Here is a 27,592-nt window from a genome sequence, read left to right as displayed (position 1 = left end):
CACTGTTATATTGATCATTTATTGGATATTATAAACTGTGTGGTTCAAGCCCTGAATGCTGATTGGCTGACAGCCATGGTATATCAGACCGTATATCACGGGTATGACAAAATATACATTTTTACTCCTCTAATTACGTTGGTAACCAGTTTATAATAGAAATAAGGCACCTCAGGGGTTTGTGATATATGGCCAATATACCACGGCTACGGGCTGTGTCCAGGCACTCCGCGTTTAATCGTACCCAAGAACAGTCCGTAGTCGTGGTATATTGGCCATATATCACACCATATATCACACCATATATCACACCATATATCACACCCCTCGGGCCTTATTGTTTAATTGAACTTTATTTTTGTAATCTTTATATTTTGATATTCCTCAATAGAATTACAATTCAGAAATCATGCATGTACACTGAACGAAAATATAAACGCTGCATGTAAAGTGTTGGTCCCATGTTTCATGAAAGATCCCAGAAAGGTTTATGTGGGCAGAACAGAACGGGGATTGCAGACTGCATGGCTCAGTGGGGGAAGGGGGGAGGGGGTTCTATGGCTCCATTATCATGTGTGGGTCTCTGGACCGAGTGCGTTAGTGTGTTAGTTACTTGAACAAGAGACGGAAGAGGAAACCGGACCCATCTGCTGTCGTATTGGTGTCTATGGAAGAGCCACCCTGTTAAGCAGAATGTAACTGATCCCCCCCCAATGGTAAACGGCCTGAGTTGAACTATTTGTCTTGTTTTGACATTATCAATCATAGCCTGCTGCTGTAAAAAAACAAATGTGTTATGGCTTTACACCCCCTGCTATAAAAAGTTACCTGTCTAACGGAACACAGAGGGTGTTCTTTAATGGAAGCCTCTCCAACATAATCCAGGTAGAATCAGGGTATTCCCCAGGGCAGCTGTCTAGGCCCCTTACTTTTTTCAATCTTCACTAATGACATGCTACTGGCTTTGAGTAAAGCCCGTGTGTCTACGTATGCGGATGACTCAACAATATACACGTCAGCTACTGCAGCGACTGAAATGACTGACAACACTCATCAAAGAGCTGCAGTTAGTTTCAGAGTGGGTGGCAAGGAATAAGTTAGCCCTAAATATTTCTAAAACTAAAAGCATTGTATTTGGGACAAAACACTCACTAAACCCTAAACCTCAACTAAATCTTGTAATAAATATTGTGGGAATTGAGCAAGTGGAGATGACTAAACTCCTTGGAGTAACACTAGATTGTAAACTGTCATGGTCAAAACATATTGATGCAGTAGTAGCTAAGATGAGGAGAAGTTTGTCTATAATAAAGCTCTGCTCTACCTTCTTAACAACACTATCAACAAGGCAGGTCCTACATGCCCTAGTTTCTACCTTCTTAACAACACTATCAACAAGGCAGATCCTACAGGCCCTATTTTCTACCTTCTTAACAACACTATCAACAAGGCAGGTCCTACAGGCCCTAGTTTTGTCGCACCTTGACTACTTTTCAGTCGTGTGGTCAGGTACCACAGAAAAGGACTTGGGAAAATTGCAAACGGCTCAGAACAGGGCAACACGGCTAGAAGTACACAGAGAGCTAACATTAATAAGATGCATGTCCATATCTCCTGGCTCAAAGTGGAGGAGAGATTGACTTCATCACTACTTTTATTCATGAGAGGTATGTTGAATGCACCGAGCTGTCTGTCTAAACTACTAACTCACAGCTCAGACACACATGCATACCCCACAAGACATGCCACCAGAGGTCTCTTCACAGTCCCCAAGTCCAGAACAGACTATGGGAGGCGCACAGTACTACATAGAGACATGGCTACATGGAACTCTATTCCACATAAAGTAACTGATGCAAATAGTAAAATTACATTTAAAAAACATTAAAAAACACCTTATGGAACAGAGGGGACTGTGAAGCAACACAAACTTTGGCACAGACACAGACACACGATAACATACGCACTATACATACACATGGATTTAGTACTATAGATATATGGTAGTGGGGGAGTAGGGGTCTGAGGGCACACAGTCTGTTGTGAAATCTGTGAATGTATTGTAATGTTTTTAAAATTGTATAAACTGCCTTCATTTTGAAGAGTAGCTGCTGCTTATGGGGACCCCATAATAAATACAAATACAAATCTTCATTTAAAATCCACCATGTTTGCTTGAACTATAAACTGACTGGCAGCCATTTTCCCCCAACTGCCAACTGTCTGACAGCTGTTGCTATGACGATCAAGATGTCAAATGATCATTTGTCTTATTGTAAATTCACCTTATGTAGCCCTGCCCACTTGACTCACTTCCTGTCTGACAGCTGTTGCTATGGCGATCAAGATGTCAAATGATCATTTGTCTTATTGTAAATTCACCTTATGTAGCCCTGCCCACTTGACTCACTTCCTGTCTGACAGCTGTTGCTATGGCGATCAAGATGTCAAATGATCATTTGTCTTATTGTAAATTCACCTTATGTAGCCCTGCCCACTTGACCCACTTCCTGATTGAATGCTGTTGTTTTCAATCTTCCAGTCCACATCTGGCCCGTTGACACAAACCCAGGGTTGAGTAGTTGATAACTACTTTGACTTTCGTCAAAAAATAAATGAACTGCACAGAATCTGAAAGATATATTCATTCTCTGTTGAGGAAAATTATTTAAAAAATATGTAAATGTTTGTTTTCATATAACAGGATGCCGACGTTAGCGCCGTTAGCATTCCCATAGACTCAACATGGATGGTTAGCTAGCTAGCGTTTTTAGACTATTCAATCTAAAGCCTGAAGCGTTACAGATTCCGCAATAGAAATGTAAAGATAATTTATGATTGAGACAAAATATTACGTGACTGCAGTCTCGGCTAAAGCATGAACATTGCCTTTAAAATGAATTCACGCCGTAAAGGCTGAATATCCACAATGCGGATTGAATTAAGCCCTCTATTTAATTAGAGTTATCCACACCAGCCTGGTCTCATAGACTAGACATAACATAGCAAACTTAAATCCGGGACTCTTATATATGCTATGTTTGGTATGGTTACATAAGACAGATGGTTACAAACTAAAGTTGGATGGGTGGGCATACAATGTGAACGTCTAGCAACCCAAAGGTTGCAGCTTCAGCTAATTAGCAACTTTCCAACTACTTACTACTTTTTTAGCTACTTTGCAACTACTTAGCATGTTAGCTAACCCTTCCCCTAACCCTGTTAGCTAACCCTTAGGGGAAGGGTTACTAACCTTAACCCTCTTAGCTAACCCTTCCCCTAACCCTGTTAGCTAACCCTTCCCCTAACCTTAACCCTCTTAGCTAACCCTTCCCCTAACCCTAACCCTGTTAGCTAACCCTTCCCCTAACCCTAACCCTGTTAGCTAACCCTTCCCCTACCCGACCCTGTTAGCTAACCCTTCCCCTAACCCTGTTAGCTAACCCTTCCCCTAACCTTAACCTTATCCCTTATAGCTAATCCTCCCCTAACCCTAACCCTGTTAGCTAATCCTTCCCCTAACCCTGTTAGCTAACCCTTCCCCTAACCCTGTTAGCTAACCCTCCCCCTAACCCTAACCCTGTTAGCTAACCCTTCCCCCTAACCCTAACCCTGTTAGCTAACCCTTCCCCTAACCTTAACCCAGTTAGCTAACCCTCCCCCTAACCCTAACCCTGTTAGCTAACCCTTCCCCTAACCCTAACCCTGTTAGCTAACCCTTCCCCTAATCTTAACCCAGTTAGCTAACCCTTCCCCTAACCCTGTTAGCTAACCCTAGCACGGTGGCTAGGAGAAACTCCCTAGAAAGGCCAAAACCTAGGAAGAAACCTAGAGAGGAAGAAACCTAGAGAGGAACCAGGCTATGAGAGGGGTGGCTAGGAAAAACTCCCTAGAAAGGCCAAAACCTAAGAAGAAACCTAGAGAGGAACCAGGCTATGGAGAGGTGGCTAGGAAAAACTCCATAGAAAGGACAGAACGTAGGAAGTAACCTAGAGAGGAAAAAAAACTAGCTAGCTATAAAAAAATTAAAAAATGTACACTCAATCATATCAAGCGTTAAACGTCGATAGCAGACATGCGCATATCAGATGTTTTGGCATACTTGGAGGTGGAACTGAGTTAGAGCCATCAAATTGGTGAGCAGCTGCTCGTTCGATCATTGTCACGAGGCCTACCCCCAAATCACATTAGAAGTTTCAGAAAGAGAAAGTGTAGGATCAAATAGAAATACCATTAAATTAAATATGGAGGATTTTATATTATTATAATGGAGTCTAGTGTGTTGTCTTGATTGTTTATGACGGTCATGGTTTGTATCATCGACTGCACAGTCTGTTTTGTTGAAATGTTGTTATTGTATCACTAGGTGAGTTGGTTGTGTTTTATCTGTTGTTTGTGAGTCGCTACTCATTTAGATAAACGTCCGTGTAGATAAACGTCCGTGTTTGTTTTGGTTCTTTTCAAACATTTCAGTGTTTGAACTTTGTGAACAAGGCTGCATGCGATTTCTGTTAAATCGTGCCGCCAATGGCAATGTCTGCTAGTGGAAGCCAGAGTAGCTTACCAAGCAAGAGGAGTCTTGGGTAGTTGATATCCACTAGGGGGAGCCAGAGTAGTTTACCAAGCAAGCGGAGTCTTGGGTAGTTGATATCCACTAGGGGGAGCCAGAGTAGTTTACCAAGCAAGAGGAGTCTTGGGTAGTTGATATCCACTAGGGGGAGCCAGAGTAGTTTACCAAGCAAGAGGAGTCTTGGGTAGTTGATATCCACTAGGGGGAGCCAGAGTAGTTTACCAAGCAAGAGGAGTCTTGGGTAGTTGATATCCACTAGGGGGAGCCAGAGTAGTTTACCAAGCAAGAGGAGTCTTGGGTAGTTGATATCCACTAGGGGGAGCCAGAGTAGCTTACCAAGCAGGAGGAGTCTTGGGTAGTTGATATCCACTAGGGGGAGCCAGAGTAGTTTACCAAGCAAGAGGAGTCTTGGGTAGTTGATATGCACTAGGGGGAGCCAGAGTAGCTTACCAAGCAAGAGGAGTCTTGGGTAGTTGATATCCACTAGGGGAAGCCAGAGTAGTTTACCAAGCAAGAGGAGTCTTGGGTAGTTGATATCCACTAGGGGGAGCCAGAGTAGTTTACCAAGCAAGAGGAGTCTTGGGTAGTTGATATCCACTAGGGGGAGCCAGAGTAGTTTACCAAGCAAGAGGAGTCTTGGGTAGTTGATATCCACTAGGGGAGCCAGAGTAGTTTACCAAGCAAGAGGAGTCTTGGGTAGTTGATATCCACTAGGGGGAGCCAGAGTAGTTTACCAAGCAAGAGGAGTCTTGGGTAGTTGATATCCACTAGGGGGAGCCAGAGTAGTTTACCAAGCAAGAGGAGTCTTGGGTAGTTGATATCCACTAGGGGGAGCCAGAGTAGTTTACCAAGCAAGAGGAGTCTTGGGTAGTTGATATCCACTAGGGGGAGCCAGAGTAGCTTACCAAGCAAGAGGAGTCTTGGGTAGTTAATATCCACTAGGGGGAGCCAGAGTAGCTTTCCAAGCAAGAGGAGTCTTGGGTAGTTGATATCCACTAGGGGGAGCCAGAGTAGCTTACCAAGCAAGAGGGGTCTTGGGTAGTTAATATCCACTAGGGGGAGCCAGAGTATCTTACCAAGCAAGAGGAGTCTTGGGTAGTTAATATCCACTAGGGGAGCCAGAGTAGCTTACCAAGCAAGAGGAGTCTTGTGTGGTGTATATCCACTAGGAGGAGCAGGAGTAGCATACCAAGCAAGAGGAGCCTTGGGTAGTGGATATCCACTAGGGGGAGCCAGAGTAGCTTACCAAGCAAGAGGAGCCTTGGGTAGTGGATATCCACTAGGGGGAGCCAGAGTAGTTTACCAAGCAAGAGGAGCCGAGGCACCTCTGTTTGACTGGCTAGAGACAATGTTTGAACTTCCAGATCTGGTGTTATATGCCTATTTACAAATGCTAGCTACTTGTCAGGCTAGTCTGGAGTTCCGTTCTGCTTTACGACACTACTTTTAAGCCACAGAAGCAAAAAATGTCTCTTTTTTAAAAATTGTAATTGCTAGAGCTTGAAATGCTATTCCTACTCAGGAGGAGAAGAAAACAAAGACTGAGAACATGTCCAGTTCATCCACTGAACCCTACAAGAGAGGACGATGGAGAGAAAAACATTTTGGGAAAGACATTTTCAATACTTTCAGATGTCGGTTGCCAGATTTCACGACTTACTTCAGCTGTTTGTCCTTCACATCTCCCACGAGAGAACTCACAGCTTACTGCACAAGTGCTGCACTGTAGAGCAGAACAGAATATAATAGAATAGAACAGAATAGAATAGAATAGAATAGAACAGAATAGAATAGAACAGAATAGAACAGAATAGAATAGAATAGAATAGAACAGAATAGAACAGTGTAGAACAGAATAGAATAGAACAGAACAGAATAGAATAGAACAGTGTAGAACAGAGCAGAATATAATAGAATAGAACAGTGTAGAGCAGAACAGAACAGAATAGAACAGTGTAGAACAGAGCAGAATAGAATAGAACAGTGTAGAGCAGAACAGAACAGAATAGAATAGAACAGTGCAGAACAGAGCAGAATAGAATAGAATAGAACAGTGTAGAGCAGAACAGAACAGAACAGAATAGAATAGAATAGAACAGTGTAGAACAGAGCAGAATAGAATAGAATAGAACAGAATAGAATAGAACAGTGTAGAACAGAGCAGAATAAAATAGAATAGAATAGAACAGTGTAGAACAGAGCAGAATAGAATAGAACAGTGTAGAACAGAGCAGAATAGAACAGAAGTGCTTCAGAAAGGCTGTCTGTAACCCTGTGTTTTCTTTGGCGAGTGGCAGCACACAGAAAAGTATCGCTGCGAGTTATAACTCATCTCTACAGTTTGTGCCATCACCGCGGAAGTTTGCCAGGCTATCTGGCATGTCCTGAAGGAGGTTTATGTTGCTTATCCCTTCAACGGCACAAATTGGCAGAGATTTTGGGGATCGTTCCAATGATCCGTTTTGTGGAGGTACTGTCTACGGAAAACCTGTTCGGATCCGAGATACGACATCACTACAACCACAAGGGCTTTTTCTCCTGATGGCGTTGCAAGGTACCGATATCCAGGTAAGATAGGCTGGCAGTGTGCGATACAAGGTACCGACTATATGCAGGGAAGATAGGCTGGCAGTCTGCGATACAAGGTACCGACTATATGCAGGTAAGATAGGCTGGCAGTCTGCGATACAAGGTACCGACTATATGCAGGGAAGATAAGCTGGTAGTCTGCGATACAAGGTACCGACTATATGCAGGGAAGATAAGCTGGTAGTCTGCGATACAAGGTACCGACTATATGCAGGGAAGATAAGCTGGTAGTCTGCGATACAAGGTACCGACTATATGCAGGGAAGATAAGCTGGTAGTCTGCGATACAAGGTACCGACTATATGCAGGGAAGATAAGCTGGTAGTCTGCGATACAAGGTACCGACTATATGCAGGAAGATAAGCTGGTAGTCTGCGATACAAGGTACCGACTATATGCAGGGAAGATAAGCTGGTAGTCTGCGATACAAGGTACCGACTATATGCAGGGAAGATAAGCTGGTAGTCTGCGATACAAGGTACCGAATATATGCAGGGAAGATAAGCTGGTAGTCTGCGATACAAGGTACCGACTATATGCAGGGAAGATAAGCTGGTAGTCTGCGATACAAGGTACCGACTATATGCAGGGAAGATAAGCTGGTAGTCTGCGATACAAGGTACCGAATATATGCAGGGAAGATAGGCTGGCAGTCTGCGATACAAGGTACCGATATCCAGGTAAGATAGGCTGGCAGTCTGTGATACAAGGTACCGACTATATCCAGGTAAAATATGCTGGTAGTCTGCGATACAAGGTACCGATACCAGGTATGATACACTGGTAGTCTGCGATACAAGGTACCGACTATATGCAGGGAAGATAAGCTGGTAGTCTGCGATACAAGGTACCGACTATATGCAGGGAAGATAAGCTGGTAGTCTGCGATACAAGGTACCGACTATATGCAGGGAAGATAAGCTGGTAGTCTGCGATACAAGGTACCGACTATATGCAGGGAAGATAAGCTGGTAGTCTGCGATACAAGGTACCGACTATATGCAAGGAAGATAAGCTGGTAGTCTGCGATACAAGGTACCGACTATATGCAGGGAAGATATAAATACTTGGGACTATATACATATGACTTAATACATGTGACTATTTTGTATTCGGAAAGTATTCAGACCCCTTGACTTTTTCCACATTTTGTTACGTTACAGCCTTATTCTAAAATTGATTGTTTTTTATTATCCTCAGTAATCTATACACAATACCACATAATGACATCACAATACCACATAATGACATCACAATACCACATAATGACATCACAATACCACATAATGACAAAGCGAAAACAGGTTTTTAGAAATGTTTGCAAATGTATTTTTTAAAAACAGAAATACCTTATTTATGTAAGTATTCAGACCTTTTTGCTGAGACTCAAAATTGAACTCAGGTGCATCCTGTTTCCATTGATCATAATTGAGATTTCTATACAACTTCATTGGAGTCCACCTGTGGTAAATTGATTGGACAAGATTTGGAAAGGCACACACCTGTCTATATAACGTCACTGTGCATGCAGTTCACTGTGCACGCCAGAGCAAAAACCATTTCATGAGGTCAAAGGAATTGTCCGTAGACCTCCGAGACAGGATTGTGTTGAGGCACAGATCTGGGGAAGGGTACCAAAATATTTCTGCAGCATTGAAGGTCCCCAAGAACACAGAAGCCTCCTTCATTCTTAAATGGAGGAAGTTTGGAGGCACCAAGACTCTTCCTAGAGATGGCCGCCCGGCCAAACTGAGCAATCGGGGGACAGAGCTCTAGAGTTCCTCTTTGGAGAAGGGAGACTTTTCCAGAAGGACAACCATCTCTGCAGCACTCCACCAATCAGGCCATTATGGTAGAGTGGCCAGACGGAAGCCACTCCTCAGTAAAAGGCGCGTGACAGCATGCTTGGAGTTTGCCAAAAGACACCTAAAGACTCTCAGACCATGAGAAACAAAATTCTTTGGTCTGATGAAACCAAGATGGAACTATTTGGCCTGAATGCCAAGCGTCACGTCTGGAGGAAACCTGGCACCATCCCTACGGTGAAGCATGGTGGTGGCAGCATCATGCTGTAGGGATGTTTTTCAGCAACAGGGACTGGGAGACAAGTCATGACCAAGAAAAAGATGAACAGAGCAAAGTACATAGAGATCCTTGATGAAAACCTGCTCCAGAGCAGTCAGGACCTCAGACTGTGTCGAAGGTTCACCTTCCAACAGGACAAAGACCCTAAGCACACAGCCAAGACAACGATCGAACACCTCTGGTTTACTCAATTATTCTGTATTTTTTTAAAATTCTACAATATATACCATTTAGCTGACATTTTAGTCAAAAGTGACAGTTATTCATGCATTCATATTTCACAGAAGGGTTTTCATTCACTTTCACGCTGGTTTGACATGCAGATGGGTGTATTTTTAATGTCATCAATCATTAATCTACAAAAGGGTCAGCGTGATGTCATTATGTGGTATTCAGTGTGTAGATCAGTGTGGGGGAAAAAAAATCATTTTGGTAGCTCAGTGTGGTAAATCAAAAGTGTGGTAAACTCAGTGTGGTAAATCACTCAGTGTGGTAGCTCAGTATTGATTCTTAATCACTCAGTGTGGACTCAATTTGCCAATCAAACAGTGTGGTAGCTCAGTGTGGTAGCTCAGTGTGGTAAATCACACAAGTGATGGTAGCTCAGTGTGGTAAATCACTCTTGGTAGCTCAATGGGTGGCTCAGTGTGGTAAATCACTCAGTGTGGTAGCTCAGTTGGTAAATCACTCAGTGTGTGGATAAATCACTCAGTGTGTAAATCACTCAGTGTGGTAGCTCAGTGTGGTAAATCACTCAGTGTGGTAGCTCAGTGTGGTAAATCACTCAGTGTGGTAGCTCAGTGTGGTAGCTCACACCGTGGTAAATCACTCAGTGTGGTAATCAGTGTGGTAGCTCAGTGTGGTAAATCACTCAGTGTGGTAGCTCAGTGTGGTAGCTCAGTGTGGTAAATCACTCAGTGTGGTAGCTCAGTGTGGTAGCTCAGTGTGGTAAATCACTCAGTGTGGTAGCTCAGTGTGATAAATCACTCAGTGTGGTAGCTCAGTGTGGTAAATCACTCAGTGTCTGAAGCTCAGTGTGGTAAATCACTCAGTGTGGTAGCTCAGTGTGGTAGGTCAGTGTGGTAAATCACCATCAGTGTGGTAGCTCAGTGTAGGTAGCTCAGTGTGGTAGCTCAGCAAGGTAAATCACTCAGTGTGGTAGCTCAGTGTGTAGGTCAGTGTGAAATCACTCAGTGTGGTAGCTCAGTGTGGTAGCTCAATTGTGGTAAATCACTCAGTGTGGTAGCTCAGTGTGGTGCTCAGTGTGGTAAATCACTCAGTGTGGTAAATCACTCAGCGTGGTAGCTCAGTGTGGTAGCTCAGCGTGGTAAATCACTCAGTGTGGTAGCTCAGTGTGGTAGCTCAGCGTGGTAGCTCAGAATTGGTAGCTCAGTGTGGTAGCTCAGTGTGGTACCTCAGCGTGGTAAATCATTCAGTGTGGTAGCTCAGTGTGGTAGCTCAGCATGGTAAATCACTCAGTGTGGTAGCTCAGCGTGGTAAATCACTCAGTGTCTGTAGCTCAGCGTGGTAGCTCAGTGTGGTAGCTCAGTGTGGTAGCTCAGTGTGGTAAATCACTCAGTGTGGTAAATCACTCAGTGTGGTGGCTCAGTGTGGTAGCTCAGTGTGGTAGCTCAGTGTGGTTGGCTCACACAGTGTGGTAGCTCAGTGTGGTAGCTCAGTGTGGTAGCTCAGTGTGGTAGCTCAACAAGAACCATCCTTCGTGTGGTAGCTCAGTGTCTGTAGCTCACACAGTGTGGTAGCTCGCACAGTGTGGTAGCTCACACAGTGTGGTAGCTCAGTGTGGTAGCTGTAGTGACTGTCCACAGCTCTCTGTCTCCTCCTCATCATCATCAGCTGTTAGTCGACTGGCCTCTTCATCCTTGTCCAGTCGCAGAACATCCACCCTGGAGACAGACAGACAGACACATTACCACCCTGGATTGGAAGCTCTATCACAATAACTACAACCCTGGAGAGAGAAGCTCTATCACAATATTACAACCCTGGAATTGAAAGCTCTATCACAATATACTACAACCCGGAGAGGACCTCAGTTAGAGCCACAGCCTGTTCACCCCGTCTGACCATCTAGAAGATAATCAAGGACCTCATCCACCCGAGCCAAGCCTGTTCACCGTTACCATCTAGAAGATAATGAAGGACCTCAGCCACCCGAGCCACAGCCTGTTCACCCCGCTACCATCTAGAAGATAATCAATTGACCTCAGCCACAAGAACCATCCTGTTCAATTGAGCTAGAATCTAGAAGATAATCAAGGACCTCAGCCACCGAGCCACAGCCTGTTCACCCCGACTTGGACCATCTAGAAGATAATCAAGGACCTCAGCCACCCGAGCCACAGCCTGTTCACCCCGCTACCATCTAGAAGATAATCAAGGACCTCAGCCACCCGAGCCACAGCCTGTTCACCCCGCTACCATCTAGAAGATAATCAAGGACCTCAGCCACCCGAGCCACATGTTCACCCCGCTACCATCTAGAAGATAATCAAGGACCTCAGCCACCTGAGCCACAGCCTGTTTAAAAATACCATCTAGAAGATAATCAAGGACCTCAGCCACCCGAGCCACAGCCTGTTCACCCCGCTACCATCTAGAAGATAATCAAGGACCTCAGCCACCCGAGCCACAGTCTGTTCACCCCGCTGGATCTAGAAGATAATCAAGGACCTCAGCCACCCGAGCCACAGCCTGTTCACCCATACCATCTAGAAGATAATCAAGGACCTCAGCCAACCACAGCCTGTTCACCCGCTAGCATCTAGAAGATAATCATTTTTTTCCTCAGCAACCCGAGCCACAGCCTGTTCACCCCGCTACCATCTAGAAGATAATCAGGCCACCCGAGCCACAGCCTGTTCACCCCGTACCATCTAGAAGATAATCAAGGACCTCAGCCACCCGAGCCACAGTCTGTTCACCCCGCTACATCTAGAAGATACTCAGGACCTCAGTGTGGTAGCCATAGCCTGTTCAATGTGCTACCATCTAGATAGAAGATAATCAAGGACCTCAGTGTAGGCCATAGCTGTTCACCCGCCACCATCTAGTAGGAGGAAAAGGTGCATCAGAGCTGGAAGAAGACTGAAAAACAGATTTTTAACTCAGGCCACCAGACTGTTAAATAGTCACCACTAGCCAGCCTCCACTCAGTACCCTGCCTGAACCTTAGTCACTGTTACTAGCCTCCACTCAGTACCCTGCCTGAACCTTAGTCACTGTTACTAGCCAGCCTCCACTCAGTACCCTGCCCTGAACCTTAATCACTGTTACTAGCCTCCACTGTGGTACCCTGCCCTGAACCTTAATCACTGTTACTAGCCTCCACTCAGTACCCTGCCCTGAACCTTAGTCACTGCTACTAGTAAATCACTCACCACTACAACCTGTAATCAGTGTTACTAGCCTCCACTCAGTACCCTGCCCTGAACCTTAGTCACTGTTACTCAGTGTGGCTACCACCCAGTACCCTGCCCTGAACCTTAGTCACTGTTAGCTCAGTGTGGTACCACCCAGTGTGCCCTAGCTCAGTCACTGTTACTAGCTCAGTGCTGCCACCTCAGTACCCTGCCCTGAACCTTAGTCACTGTTACTCAGTGTGGTAAATCACCCAGTGTTCTCACCCTGAACCTTAGAGGCTGCCGCCCTATGTACATAGACATGGAACACTGGTCCCTTTAATAATGGAACACTGGTCCCTTTAATAATGGAACACTGGTCCCTTTAATAATGGAACACTGGTCCCTTTAATAATGGAACACTGGTCCCTTTAATAATGGAACACTGGTCCCTTTAATAATGGAACACTGGTCCCTTTAATAATGGAACACTGGTCACTAATAATGGAACACTGGTCCCTTTAATAATGGAACACTGGTCACTTTAATAATGGAACACTGGTCCCTCAGTGTGGAACACTGGTCAGTAATGGAACACTGGTCCCTTTAATAATGGAACACTGGTCACTAAGTGTGGAACACTGGTCACTCAGTAATGGAACACTGGTCACTTTAATAATGGAACACTGGTCACTAATAATGGAACACTGGTCACTAATAATGGAACACTGGTCACTTTAATAATGGAACACTGGTCACTTTAGTGGAACACTGGTCACTTTAATAATGGAACACTGGTCACTTTAATAATGGAACACTGGTCACTTTAATAATGGAACACTGGTCACTTTAATAATGGAACACTGGTCAGTTTAATAATGGAACACTGGTCACTAATAATGGAACACTGGTCACTAATAATGGAACACTGGTCACTTTAATAATGGAACACTGGTCACTAATAATTGTACACTGGTCACTAATAATGGAAACTAGTCACTAATAATGGAACACTGGTCACTTTAACAATGGAACACTGGTCACTAATAATGGAACACTGGTCCCTTTAATAATGGAACACTGGTCCCTTTAATAATGGAACACCGGTCACTTTAATAATGGAACACTGGTCACTTTAATAATGGAACACTGGTCACTTTAATAATGGAACACTGGTCACTAATAATGGAACACTGGTCACTTTAATAGTGGAACACTGGTCACTTTAATGAAACACTGGTCCCTTTAATAATGGAACACTGGTCACTAATAATGGAACACTGGTCCCTTTAATAATGGAACACTGGTCACTAATAATGGAACACTGGTCACTTTAATAATGGAACACTGGTCCCTTTAATAATGGAACACTGGTCACTAATAATGGAACACTGGTCCCTTTAATAATGGAACACTGGTCACTAATAATGGAACACTGGTCACTTTAATAATGGAACACTGGTCACTTGAATAATGGAACACTGGTCACTAATAATGGAACACTGGTCACTAATAATGGAACACTGGTCACTTTAATAATGGAACACCGGTCACTTTAATAATGGAACACTGGTCACTTTAATAATGGAACACTGGTCACTTTAATAATGGAACACTGGTCACTTTAATAATGGAACACTGGTCACTAATAATGGAACACTGGTCACTAATAATGGAACACTGGTCACTAATAATGGAACACTGGTCACTTTAATATTGGAACACTGGTCCCTTTAATAATGGAACACTGGTCACTTTAATAATGGAACACTGGTCACTAATAATGGAACACTGGTCACTTTAATAATGGAACACTGGTCACTTGAATAATGGAACACTGGTCACTAGTAATGGAACACTGGTCACTAATAATGGAACACTGGTCACTTTAATAATGGAACACTGGTCACTTTAATAATGGAACACTGGTCACTTTAATAATGGAACACTGGTCACTTTAATAATGGAACACTGGTCACTTTAATAATGGAACACTGGTCACTTTAATAATGGAACACTGGTCACTTTAATAATGGAACACTGGTCACTTGAATAATGGAACACTGGTCACTAGTAATGGAACACTGGTCACTAATAATGGAACACTGGTCACTTTAATAATGGAACACCGGTCACTTTAATAATGGAACACTGGTCACTTTAATAATGGAACACTGGTCACTTTAATAATGGAACACTGGTCACTTTAATAATGGAACACTGGTCACTTTAATAATGGAACACTGGTCACTAATAATGGAACACTGGTCACTTTAATAATGGAACACTGGTCACTAATAATGGAACACTGGTCACTAATAATGGAACACTGGTCACTAATAATGGAACACTGGTCACTTTAATAATGGAACACTGGTCACTTTAATAATGGAACACTGGTCACTAATAATGGAACACTGGTCACTAATAATGGAACACTGGTCACTAATAATGGAACACTGGTCCCTTTAATAATGGAACACTGGTCCCTTTAATAATGGAACACTGGTCACTAATAATGGAACACTGGTCACTTTAATAATGGAACACTGGTCACTAGTAATGGAACACTGGTCACTAATAATGGAACACTGGTCACTTTAATAATGGAACACTGGTCACTTGAATAATGGAACACTGGTCACTAGTAATGGAACACTGGTCACTAATAATGGAACACTGGTCACTTTAATAATGGAACACTGGTCACTAATAATGGAACACTGGTCACTTTAATAATGGAACACTGGTCACTTTAATAATGGAACACTGGTCACTTTAATAATGGAACACTGGTCACTAATAATGGAACACTGGTCACTAATAATGGAACACTGGTCACTTTAATAATGGAACACTGGTCACTTTAATAATGGAACACTGGTCACTTGAATAATGGAACACTGGTCACTAGTAATGGAACACTGGTCACTAATAATGGAACACTGGTCACTTTAATAATGGAACACTGGTCACTAATAATGGAACACTGGTCACTTTAATAATGGAACACCGGTCACTTTAATAATGGAACACTGGTAACTTTAATAATGGAACACTGGTCACTTTAATAATGGAACACTGGTCAGTTTAATAATGGAACACTGGTCACTAATAATGGAACACTGGTCACTAATAATGGAACACTGGTCACTTTAATAATGGAACACTGGTCACTAATAATTGTACACTGGTCACTAATAATGGAACACTAGTCACTAATAATGGAACACTGGTCACTTTAACAATGGAACACTGGTCACTAATAATGGAACACTGGTCCCTTTAATAATGGAACACTGGTCCCTTTAATAATGGAACACTGGTCCCTTTAATAATGGAACACTGGTCCCTTTAATAATGGAACACTGGTCACTTTAATAATGGAACACTGGTCACTTTAATAATGGAACACTGGTCACTTTAATAATGGAACACTGGTCCCTTTAATAATGGAACACTGGTCACTAATAATGGAACACTGGTCCCTTTAATAATGGAACACTGGTCACTAATAATGGAACACTGGTCACTTTAATAATGGAACACTGGTCACTTGAATAATGGAACACTGGTCACTAATAATGGAACACTGGTCACTAATAATGGAACACTGGTCACTTTAATAATGGAACACCGGTCACTTTAATAATGGAACACTGGTCACTTTAATAATGGAACACTGGTCACTTTAATAATGGAACACTGGTCACTTTAATAATGGAACACTGGTCACTTTAATAATGGAACACTGGTCACTAATATTGGAACACTGGTCACTTTAATAATGGAACACTGGTCACTAATAATGGAACACTGGTCACTAATAATGGAACACTGGTCACTAATAATGGAACACTGGTCACTTTAATAATGGAACAATGGTCCCTTTAATAATGGAACACTGGTCACTTTAATAATGGAACACTGGTCACTTTAATAATGGAACACTGGTCACTTTAATAATGAAACACTGGTCCCTTTAATAATGGAACACTGGTCACTAATAATGGAACACTGGTCACTAATAATGGAACACTGGTCACTAATAATGGAACACTGGTCACTAATAATGGAACACTGGTCACTTTAATAATGGAACACTGGTCACTAATAATGGAACACTGGTCACTTTAATAATGGAACACTGGTCCCTTTAATAATGGAACACTGGTCACTAATAATGGAACACTGGTCACTTTAATAATGTAACACTGGTCACTAATAATGGAACACTGGTCACTTTAATAATGGAACACTGGTCACTAATAATGGAACACTGGTCACTTTAATAATGGAACACTGGTCACTAATAATGGAACACTGGTCACTAATAATGGAACACTGGTCACTAATAATGGAACACGGGTCACTAATAATGGAACACCGGTCACTAATAATGGATCACTGGTCACTAATAATGGAACACTGGTCACTTTAATAATGGAACACTGGTCACTTTAATAATGGAACACTGGTCACTTTAATAATGGAACACTGGTCACTTTATAATGGAACACTGGTCACTAATAATGGAACACTGGTCACTTTAATAATGGAACACTGGTCACTTTAATAATGGAACACTGGTCACTTTAATAATGGAACACTGGTCACTAATAATGGAACACTGGTCACTTTAATAATGGAACACTGGTCACTAATAATGGAACACTGGTCACTAATAATGGAACACTGGTCACTTTAATAATGGAACACTGGTCCCTTTAATAATGGAACACTGGTCCCTTTAATAATGGAACACTGGTCACATTAATAATGGAACACTAGTCACTTTAATAATGGAACACTGGTCACTTTAATAATGGAACACTGGTCACTAATAATGGAACACTGGTCACTTTAATAATGGAACACTGGTCACTAATAATGGAACACTGGTCCCTTTATAATGGAACACTGGTCACTAATAATGGAACACTGGTCACTTTAATAATGGAACACTGGTCACTTTAATAATGGAACACTGGTCACTTTATAATGGAACACTGGTCACTAATAATGGAACACTGGTCACTAATAATGGAACACTGGTCACTTTAATAATGGAACACTGGTCCCTTTAATAATGGAACACTGGTCCCTTTAATAATGGAACACTGGTCACATTAATAATGGAACACTAGTCACTTTAATAATGGAACACTGGTCACTTTAATAATGGAACACTGGTCACTAATAATGGAACACTGGTCACTTTAATAATGGAACACGGGTCACATTAATAATGGAACACTGGTCACTAATAATGGAACACTGGTCACTTTAATAATGGAACACTGGTCACTTTAATAATGGAACACTGGTCACTTTAATAATGGAACACTGGTCACTTTAATAATGGAACACTGGTCACTAATAATGGAACACGGGTCACTAATAATGGAACACTGGTCACATTAATAATGGAACACTAGTCACTTTAATAATGGAACACTAGTCACTTTAATAATGGAACACTGGTCACTTTAATAATGGAACACTGGTCACTAATAATGGAACACTGGTCACTAATAATGGAACACTGGTCACTTTAATAATGGAACACTGGTCACTAATAATGGAACACTGGTCACTAATAATGGAACACTGGTCACTAATAATGGAACACTGGTCACTTTAATAATGGAACACTGGTCACTAATAATGGAACACTGGTCACTAATAATGGAACACTGGTCACTAATAATGGAACACTGGTCACTAATAATGGAACACTGGTCACTTTAATAATGGAACACTGGTCACTAATAATGGAACACTGGTCACTAATAATGGAACACTGGTCACTAATAATGGAACACTGGTCACTAATAATGGAACACTGGTCACTTTAATAATGGAACACTGGTCACTAATAATGGAACACTGGTCACTAATAATGGAACACTGGTCACTAATAATGGAACACTGGTCACTTTAATAATGGAACACTGGTCACTAATAATGGAACACTGGTCACTTTAATAATGGAACACTGGTCACTAATAATGGAACACTGGTCACTAATAATGGAACACTGGTCACTAATAATGGAACACTGGTCCCTTTAATAATGGAACACTGGTCACTAATAATGGAACACTGGTCACTTTAATAATGGAACACTGGTCACTAATAATGGAACACTGGTCACTAATAATGGAACACTGGTCACTTTAATAATGGAACACGGGTCACTTTAATAATGGAACACTGGTCACTAATAATGGAACACTGGTCACTTTAATAATGGAACACTGGTCACTAATAATGGAACACTGGTCACTTTAATAATGGAACACTGGTCACTAATAATGGAACACTGGTCACTAATAATGGAACACTGGTCACTTTAATAATGGAACACTGGTCACTAATAATGGAACACTGGTCACTTTAATAATGGAACACGGGTCACTAATAATGGAACACTGGTCACTTTAATAATGGAACACTGGTCACTAATAATGGAACACTGGTCACTTTAATAATGGAACACTGGTCACTAATAATGGAACACTGGTCACTAATAATGGAACACTGGTCACTAATAATGGAACACTGGTCCCTTTAATAATGGAACACTGGTCACTAATAATGGAACACTGGTCACTTTAATAATGGAACACTGGTCACTAATAATGGAACACTGGTCACTAATAATGGAACACTGGTCACTTTAATAATGGAACACGGGTCACTTTAATAATGGAACACTGGTCACTAATAATGGAACACTGGTCACTTTAATAATGGAACACTGGTCACTAATAATGGAACACTGGTCACTTTAATAATGGAACACTGGTCACTAATAATGGAACACTGGTCACTAATAATGGAACACTGGTCACTTTAATAATGGAACACTGGTCACTAATAATGGAACACTGGTCACTTTAATAATGGAACACGGGTCACTAATAATGGAACACTGGTCACTAATAATGGAACACTGGTCACTTTAATAATGGAACACTGGTCACTTTAATAATGGAACACTGGTCACTTTAATAATGGAACACTGGTCACTAATAATGGAACACTGGTCACTAATAATGGAACACGGGTCACTAATAATGGAACACTGGTCACTAATAATGGAACACTGGTCACTTTAATAATGGAACACGGGTCACTTTAATAATGGAACACTGGTCACTAATAATGGAACACTGGTCACTTTAATAATGGAACACTGGTCACTAATAATGGAACACTGGTCACTTTAATAATGGAACACTGGTCACTAATAATGGAACACTGGTCACTAATAATGGAACACTGGTCACTTTAATAATGGAACACTGGTCACTAATAATGGAACACTGGTCACTTTAATAATGGAACACGGGTCACTAATAATGGAACACTGGTCACTAATAATGGAACACTGGTCACTTTAATAATGGAACACTGGTCACTTTAATAATGGAACACTGGTCACTTTAATAATGGAACACTGGTCACTAATAATGGAACACTGGTCACTAATAATGGAACACGGGTCACTAATAATGGAACACTGGTCACTAATAATGGAACACTGGTCACTAATAATGGAACACTGGTCACTAATAATGGAACACTGGTCACTTTAATAATGGAACACTGGTCACTAATAATGGAACACTGGTCACTAATAATGGAACACTGGTCACTAATAATGGAACACGGGTCACTAATAATGGAACACTGGTCCCTTTAATAATGTTTACGTACTGTTTGATTCATTTCATATGTATCATCTGTATTGCAGTCCAGGTTAATCGTATTAAACTACTTTGTACACATATTTTCAATTCAGAAACTGTCCATAATATCTATACACACTATTACATAGTACATACGAAACCCATGACTGTCTAAGCCCAGTCTATGCCCAGTCTATGTCCATCTAAACCCTGTCTAAGCCCAGTCTATGTCCAGTCTAAACCCAGTCTAAGCCCTGTCTAAGCCCAGTCTAAGCCCAGTCTATGTCCAGTCTATGTCCAGTCTAAGCCCAGTCTAAGCCCTGTCTAAGCCCTGTCTAAACCCAGTCTATGTCCAGTCTAAGCCCAGTCTAAGCCCAGTCTAAACCCAGTCTAAGCCCTGTCTAAGCCCAGTCTAAGCCCAGTCTAAGCCCAGTCTATGTCCAGTCTAAACCCAGTCTAAGCCCAGTCTAAGCCCAGTCTAAGCCCAGTCTAAGCCCAGTCTATGTCCAGTCTAAACCCAGTCTAAGCCCTGTCTAAGCCCAGTCTAAGCCCAGTCTAAACCCAGTCTAAACCCAGTCTAAGCCCAGTCTAAACCCTGTCTAAACCCTGTCTAAGCCCAGTCTAAACCCTGTCTAAGCCCAGTCTAAGCCCAGTCTAAGCCCAGTCTAAACCCTGTCTAAGCCCAGTCTAAGCCCAGTCTAAGCCCAGTCTAAACCCTGTCTAAGCCCAGTCTAAGCCCAGTCTAGAGCAAAACGGAGAATGTCGTCGTGTTCGTGAGAGTCTCATCTTTCCATAGAGGGATGATAATGACAGGCCAAACCGTTCGGATGCTACAGGCGATTTGGTGAGAAGACCGATTTTAGAGACGGTCTGATAAACACTGCTCTAGCTCCGTTCACAGCAGAGGAGCAGAGGAGGAAGTGTGATATCGGCGCAGTAATATCTCTAACATTACAGATTTGAATGAGGATCTTTTAATTATGCTAATTATATTTCCTTCATTTGCTTCATTTATATTTCGGACACTGACATTGCTCATTCTAATTTTTCTATATTTCTTAACTTCTTTCTGTACATGTTTTGGATTTGCGTGTATTGTTTTATATTGTTAGGTATTACTGCACTGTTGGAGCTAGGAACACAAGCATTTAGTTAGATACTACTGCACTGTTGGAGCTAGGAACAAGCATTTAGTTAGATACTACTGCACTGTTGGAGCTAGGAACAAGCATTTAGTTAGATACTACTGCACTGTTGGAGCTAGAAACACAAGCATTTAGTTAGATACTACTGCACTGTTGGAGCTAGGAACACAAGCATTTAGTTAGATACTACTGCACTGTTGGAGCTAGGAACATAAGCATTTAGTTAGATACTACTGCACTGTTGGAGCTAGCATTTGGTTAGATACTACTGCACTGTTGGAGCTAGGAACATAAGCATTTAGTTAGATACTACTGCACTGTTGGAGCTAGCATTTGGTTAGATACTACTGCACTGTTGGAGCTAGCATTTGGTTAGATACTACTGCACTGTTGGAGCTAGCATTTGGTTAGATACTACTGCACTGTTGGAGCTAGCATTTAGTTAGATACTACTGCACTGTTGGAGCTAGCATTTGGTTAGATACTACTGCACTGTTGGAGCTAGCATTTAGTTAGATACTACTGCACTGTTGGAGCTAGCATTTAGTTAGATACTACTGCACTGTTGGAGCTAGCATTTGGTTAGATACTACTGCACTGTTGGAGCTAGCATTTAGTTAGATACTACTGCACTGTTGGAGCTAGCATTTAGTTAGATACTACTGCACTGTTGGAGCTAGCATTTAGTTAGATACTCCTGCACTGTTGGAGCTAGCATTTAGTTAGATACTCCTGCACTGTTGGAGCTAGCATTTAGTTAGATACTACTGCACTGTTGGAGCTAGCATTTAGTTAGATACTCCTGCACTGTTGGAGCTAGCATTTAGTTAGATACTACTGCACTGTTGGAGCTAGCATTTAGTTAGATACTACTGCACTGTTGGAGCTAGCATTTAGTTAGATACTACTGCACTGTTGGAGCTAGCATTTAGTTAGATACTACTGCACTGTTGGAGCTAGCATTTAGTTAGATACTACTGCGCTGTTGGAGCTAGCATTTAGTTAGATACTACTGCACTGTTGGAGCTAGCATTTGGTTAGATACTACTGCACTGATGGAGCTAGCATTTAGTTAGATACTCCTGCACTGTTGGAGCTAGCATTTGGTTAGATACTACTGCACTGATGGAGCTAGCATTTAGTTAGATACTCCTGCACTGTTGGAGCTAGCATTTGGTTAGATACTACTGCACTGATGGAGCTAGCATTTAGTTAGATACTCCTGCACTGTTGGAGCTAGCATTTAGTTAGATACTACTGCACTGTTGGAGCTAGCATTTAGTTAGATACTACTGCACTGTTGGAGCTAGCATTTAGTTAGATACTACTGCACTGATGGAGCTAGCATTTAGTTAGATACTACTGCACTGTTGGAGCTAGCATTTAGTTAGATACTACTGCACTGTTGGAGCTAGCATTTAGTTAGATACTACTGCACTGTTGGAGCTAGCATTTGGTTAGATACTACTGCACTGTTGGAGCTAGCATTTAGTTAGATACTCCTGCACTGTTGGAGCTAGCATTTAGTTAGATACTCCTGCACTGATGGAGCTAGCATTTAGTTAGATACTCCTGCACTGATGGAGCTAGTATTTAGTTAGATACTACTGCACTGATGGAGCTAGCATTTAGTTAGATACTCCTGCACTGTTGGAGCTAGCATTTAGTTAGATACTCCTGCACTGATGGAGCTAGCATTTAGTTAGATACTCCTGCACTGTTGGAGCTAGCATTTAGTTAGATACTCCTGCACTGTTGGAGCTAGCATTTAGTTAGATACTCCTGCACTGTTGGAGCTAGCATTTAGTTAGATACTCCTGCACTGTTGGAGCTAGCATTTAGTTAGATACTCCTGCACTGATGGAGCTAGCATTTAGTTAGATACTACTGCACTGTTGGAGCTAGCATTTAGTTAGATACTCCTGCACTGATGGAGCTAGCATTTAGTTAGATACTCCTGCACTGTTGGAGCTAGCATTTAGTTAGATACTCCTGCACTGTTGGAGCTAGCATTTAGTTAGATACTCCTGCACTGATGGAGCTAGCATTTAGTTAGATACTCCTGCACTGTTGGAGCTAGCATTTAGTTAGATACTACTGCACTGTTGGAGCTAGCATTTAGTTAGATACTCCTGCACTGTTGGAGCTAGCATTTAGTTAGATACTACTGCACTGTTGGAGCTAGCATTTAGTTAGATACTCCTGCACTGTTGGAGCTAGCATTTAGTTAGATACTCCTGCACTGTTGGAGCTAGCATTTAGTTAGATACTACTGCACTGTTGGAGCTAGCATTTAGTTAGATACTACTGCACTGTTGGAGCTAGCATTTAGTTAGATACTACTGCACTGTTGGAGCTATTTAGTTAGATACTACTGCACTGATGGAGCTAGCATTTGGTTAGATACTACTGCACTGTTGGAGCTAGCATTTAGTTAGATACTCCTGCACTGATGGAGCTAGCATTTAGTTAGATACTCCTGCACTGATGGAGCTAGCATTTAGTTAGATACTACTGCACTGATGGAGCTAGCATTTAGTTAGATACTACTGCACTGTTGGAGCTAGCATTTAGTTAGATACTACTGCACTGATGGAGCTAGCATTTAGTTAGATACTACTGCACTGTTGGAGCTAGCATTTAGTTAGATACTCCTGCACTGATGGAGCTAGCATTTAGTTAGATACTACTGCACTGATGGAGCTAGCATTTAGTTAGATACTCCTGCACTGATGGAGCTAGCATTTAGTTAGATACTACTGCACTGTTGGAGCTAGCATTTAGTTAGATACTCCCGCACTGATGGAGCTAGCATTTAGTTAGATACTACTGCACTGTTGGAGCTAGCATTTAGTTAGATACTACTGCACTGTTGGAGCTAGCATTTAGTTAGATACTCCTGCACTGTTGGAGCTAGCATTTAGTTAGATACTCCTGCACTGTTGGAGCTAGCATTTAGTTAGATACTACTGCACTGATGGAGCTAGCATTTAGTTAGATACTACTGCACTGTTGGAGCTAGCATTTAGTTAGATACTACTGCACTGTTGGAGCTAGCATTTAGTTAGATACTCCTGCACTGTTGGAGCTAGCATTTAGTTAGATACTCCTGCACTGTTGGAGCTAGCATTTAGTTAGATACTCCTGCACTGTTGGAGCTAGCATTTAGTTAGATACTACTGCACTGTTGGAGCTAGCATTTAGTTAGATACTACTGCACTGTTGGAGCTAGCATTTAGTTAGATACTCCTGCACTGTTGGAGCTAGCATTTAGTTAGATTACTGCACTGTTGATTTAGCATTTTTAGATACTCCTGCACTGTTGGATCTAGCATTTAGTTAGATACTCCTGCAATGTTGGAGCTAGCATTCAGTTAGATACTACTGAATGTTGGAGCTAGCATTTAGTTAGATACTACTGCACTGTTGGTCATTTGGTTAGATACTACTGCAATCAGAATGGTCAGCATTTAGTTAGATACTCCTGCACTGTTGGAGCTAGCATTTTATCTATACGATTTGGTTGTATTAACCCACCCAATCAGAATGGTTTTGGTGACTGACCCACCCAATCAGAATGGTCATGTTGTATTAACCCACCCAATCAGAATGGTCATGTTGTATTAACCCACCCAATCAGAATGGTCATGTTGTATTAACCCACCCAATCAGAATGGTTTTGGTGACTGACCCACCCAATCAGAATGGTCATGTTGTATTAACCCACCCAATCAGAATGGTCATGTTGTATTAACCCACCCAATCAGAATGGTCATGTTGTATTAACCCACCCAATCAGAATGGTCATGTTGTATTAACCCACCCAATCAGAATGGTCATGTTGTATTAACCCACCCAATCAGAATGGTCATGTTGTATTAACCCACCCAATCAGAATGGTCATGTTGTATTAACCCACCCAATCAGAATGGTCATGTTGTATTAACCCACCCAATCAGAATGGTCATGTTGTATTAACCCACCCAATCAGAATGGTCATGTTGTATTAACCCACCCAATCAGAATGGTCATGTTGTATTAACCCACCCAATCAGAATGGTCATGTTGTATTAGCCCACCCAATCAGAATGGTTTTGGTGACTGACCCACCCAATCAGAATGGTTTTGTTGACTGACCTACCCAATCAGAATGGTTTTGTTGACTGACCTACCCAATCAGAATGGTTTTGTTGACTGACCCACCCAATCAGAATTATTGTGTTGACTGATGAATCCAATCAGAATGGCTGCGTTGACTGACTTGGCCAATAAGAATGGTTATGTTGACTGACCCACCCACTCAGAATGGTTGTGTTTTCTAACTTGGCCAATCAGAATGGTTGTGTTGATTGAGTTAGCCAATCAGAATGGTTGTGTTGACTGACTCACCCAATCAGAACAGCCGGTATGAGTGCGATGGCTGAGGCCAGCAGGAAGCTGAATCCAGGGAACCAGGAGACAGTGGAGGCGTAGGTACTGCTGAACACGGTGATCCCAACACCTATACTCAGCATCTCCACGAACGCAACACAGGCAAACACTGCACCTGGCGAGAGGAGAGGACACACACACACACACACACACACACCACACACACCGCACGCACGCACGCACACACACACACACACACACACACACACACACACACACACACACACACCGCACGCACGCACGCACGCACGCACACGCACGCACGCACGCACGCACGCACGCACACACACACACACACACACACACACACACACAGTGCTGGAGTTTACAAGCATGTCGCTATACCTCGCATTAACATCTGCTAACCATTTGACCAATGTGATTTGATGATCGTTATTCTGAGTTGTTTTCTGTTACTGGGGCGGCAGGTAACAGATAGTGGTTAGTGGTTAGAGCGTTGGTAACCGAAAGGTAAGAATCTGTCATTCTGCACCTGAACAAGGCAGTTAAGCCACTGTTCCTAGGCCGTCATTGTAAATCTGAATTTGTTCTAAACTGACTTGCCTAGTTAAATAAAGGTTAAAAAAATGACATACTACAGCCAGAGTCTTTATCATTGACGTTTGCTGATTTGGAGGAGAACAAATGCTGCAGTTATTTCTCTTAGCTTCCTTAGAATCAATGCGCTAACTGGTACGTCACTCTGGACAAGTTACTTAATTACTCAAATGTACAATGTACTGAACGTGGTTTAGCCTCGTCACTATCGTACCTTGGGAAGCCTCATGGAAACACTGTAAGAATTGTAGATGGTGAGAGCTGTTTGTAATTTAGCCTAGCATAACATAGTGTAACAAAATGTTATGTAGCCTAGCTCAGCCTAGCATAGTGTAACGAAGTGTAATACAGCCTAACCTAGCATAGTGTAATTTAGCCTAGCATAGCATAGTGTAACATAATGTTACGTAGCCTAGCTCAGCCTAGCATAGTGTAACGATGTGTAATATAGCCTAGCCTAGCATAGTGTAATTTAGCCTAGAATAGCATAGTGTAATTTAGCCTAGCATAGCATAGTGTCACGAAGTGTAATATAGCCTAGCATAGTGTAATTTAGCCTAGCATAGCATAGTGTAATGAAGTGTAATATAGCCTAGCATAGCATAGTGTAATGAAGTGTAATATAGCCTAGCATAGCATAGTGTAACATAATGTTATGTAGCCTAGCTTAGCATAGTGTCTTACCTTGTTCAGAGCGGAGTACTATCTTGGACATCATGGACCTCAGAACAGGAGCAGGCATGATGGAGAGAAGGAGAGGCAGCCGCACTAAGGAACACACACACAGGAGAGAACTAGTTTACACACACACACACAGGAGAGAACTAGTTTACACACACACACACAGGAGAGAACTAGTTTACACACACACACACAGGAGAGAACTAGTTTACACACACACACACAGGAGAGAACTAGTTTACACACACAGGTGAAAAATACCACAGTCGGCCAACACAGCAGCAAGATTTGTGACCTGTTGCCACAACAAAAGGACAACCGGTGGAGCACAAACAACATGTAAATACAACCTATATTTATACTTCAACTACTTTGTTACAACACTGTATATAGACATGTTTCCCATGCCAATAAAGGGGAGAGACGGAGAGAGAGAGAGAGAGAGAGAGAGAGAGACAGAGAGAGACAGAGAGAGAC

The 27,592-nt window shown here is 42.1% G+C and overlaps 1 protein-coding gene across 1 annotated transcript in view; it reads right to left on the bottom strand.

Annotated features, from left to right (window-relative positions):
* Positions 1–11,118: 11,118 nt before the first annotated feature.
* The window catches only part of slc46a3 (solute carrier family 46 member 3), a 49,457-nt gene continuing 32,983 nt past the window's right edge, over positions 11,119–27,592 (bottom strand). The window contains 3 exon segments of the mRNA XM_065005062.1: positions 11,119–11,179; positions 25,835–25,991; positions 27,119–27,202. Of these exon segments, the coding sequence (XP_064861134.1) occupies positions 11,119–11,179; positions 25,835–25,991; positions 27,119–27,202 (302 nt within the window).

Source organism: Oncorhynchus nerka, linkage group LG19 (genome assembly GCF_034236695.1).
Source record: "Oncorhynchus nerka isolate Pitt River linkage group LG19, Oner_Uvic_2.0, whole genome shotgun sequence".
Taxonomy (NCBI): domain Eukaryota; kingdom Metazoa; phylum Chordata; class Actinopteri; order Salmoniformes; family Salmonidae; genus Oncorhynchus; species Oncorhynchus nerka.
Note: the sequence above shows the minus strand (reverse complement) of the source record. Positions and strands in the feature narration are given on the sequence as shown.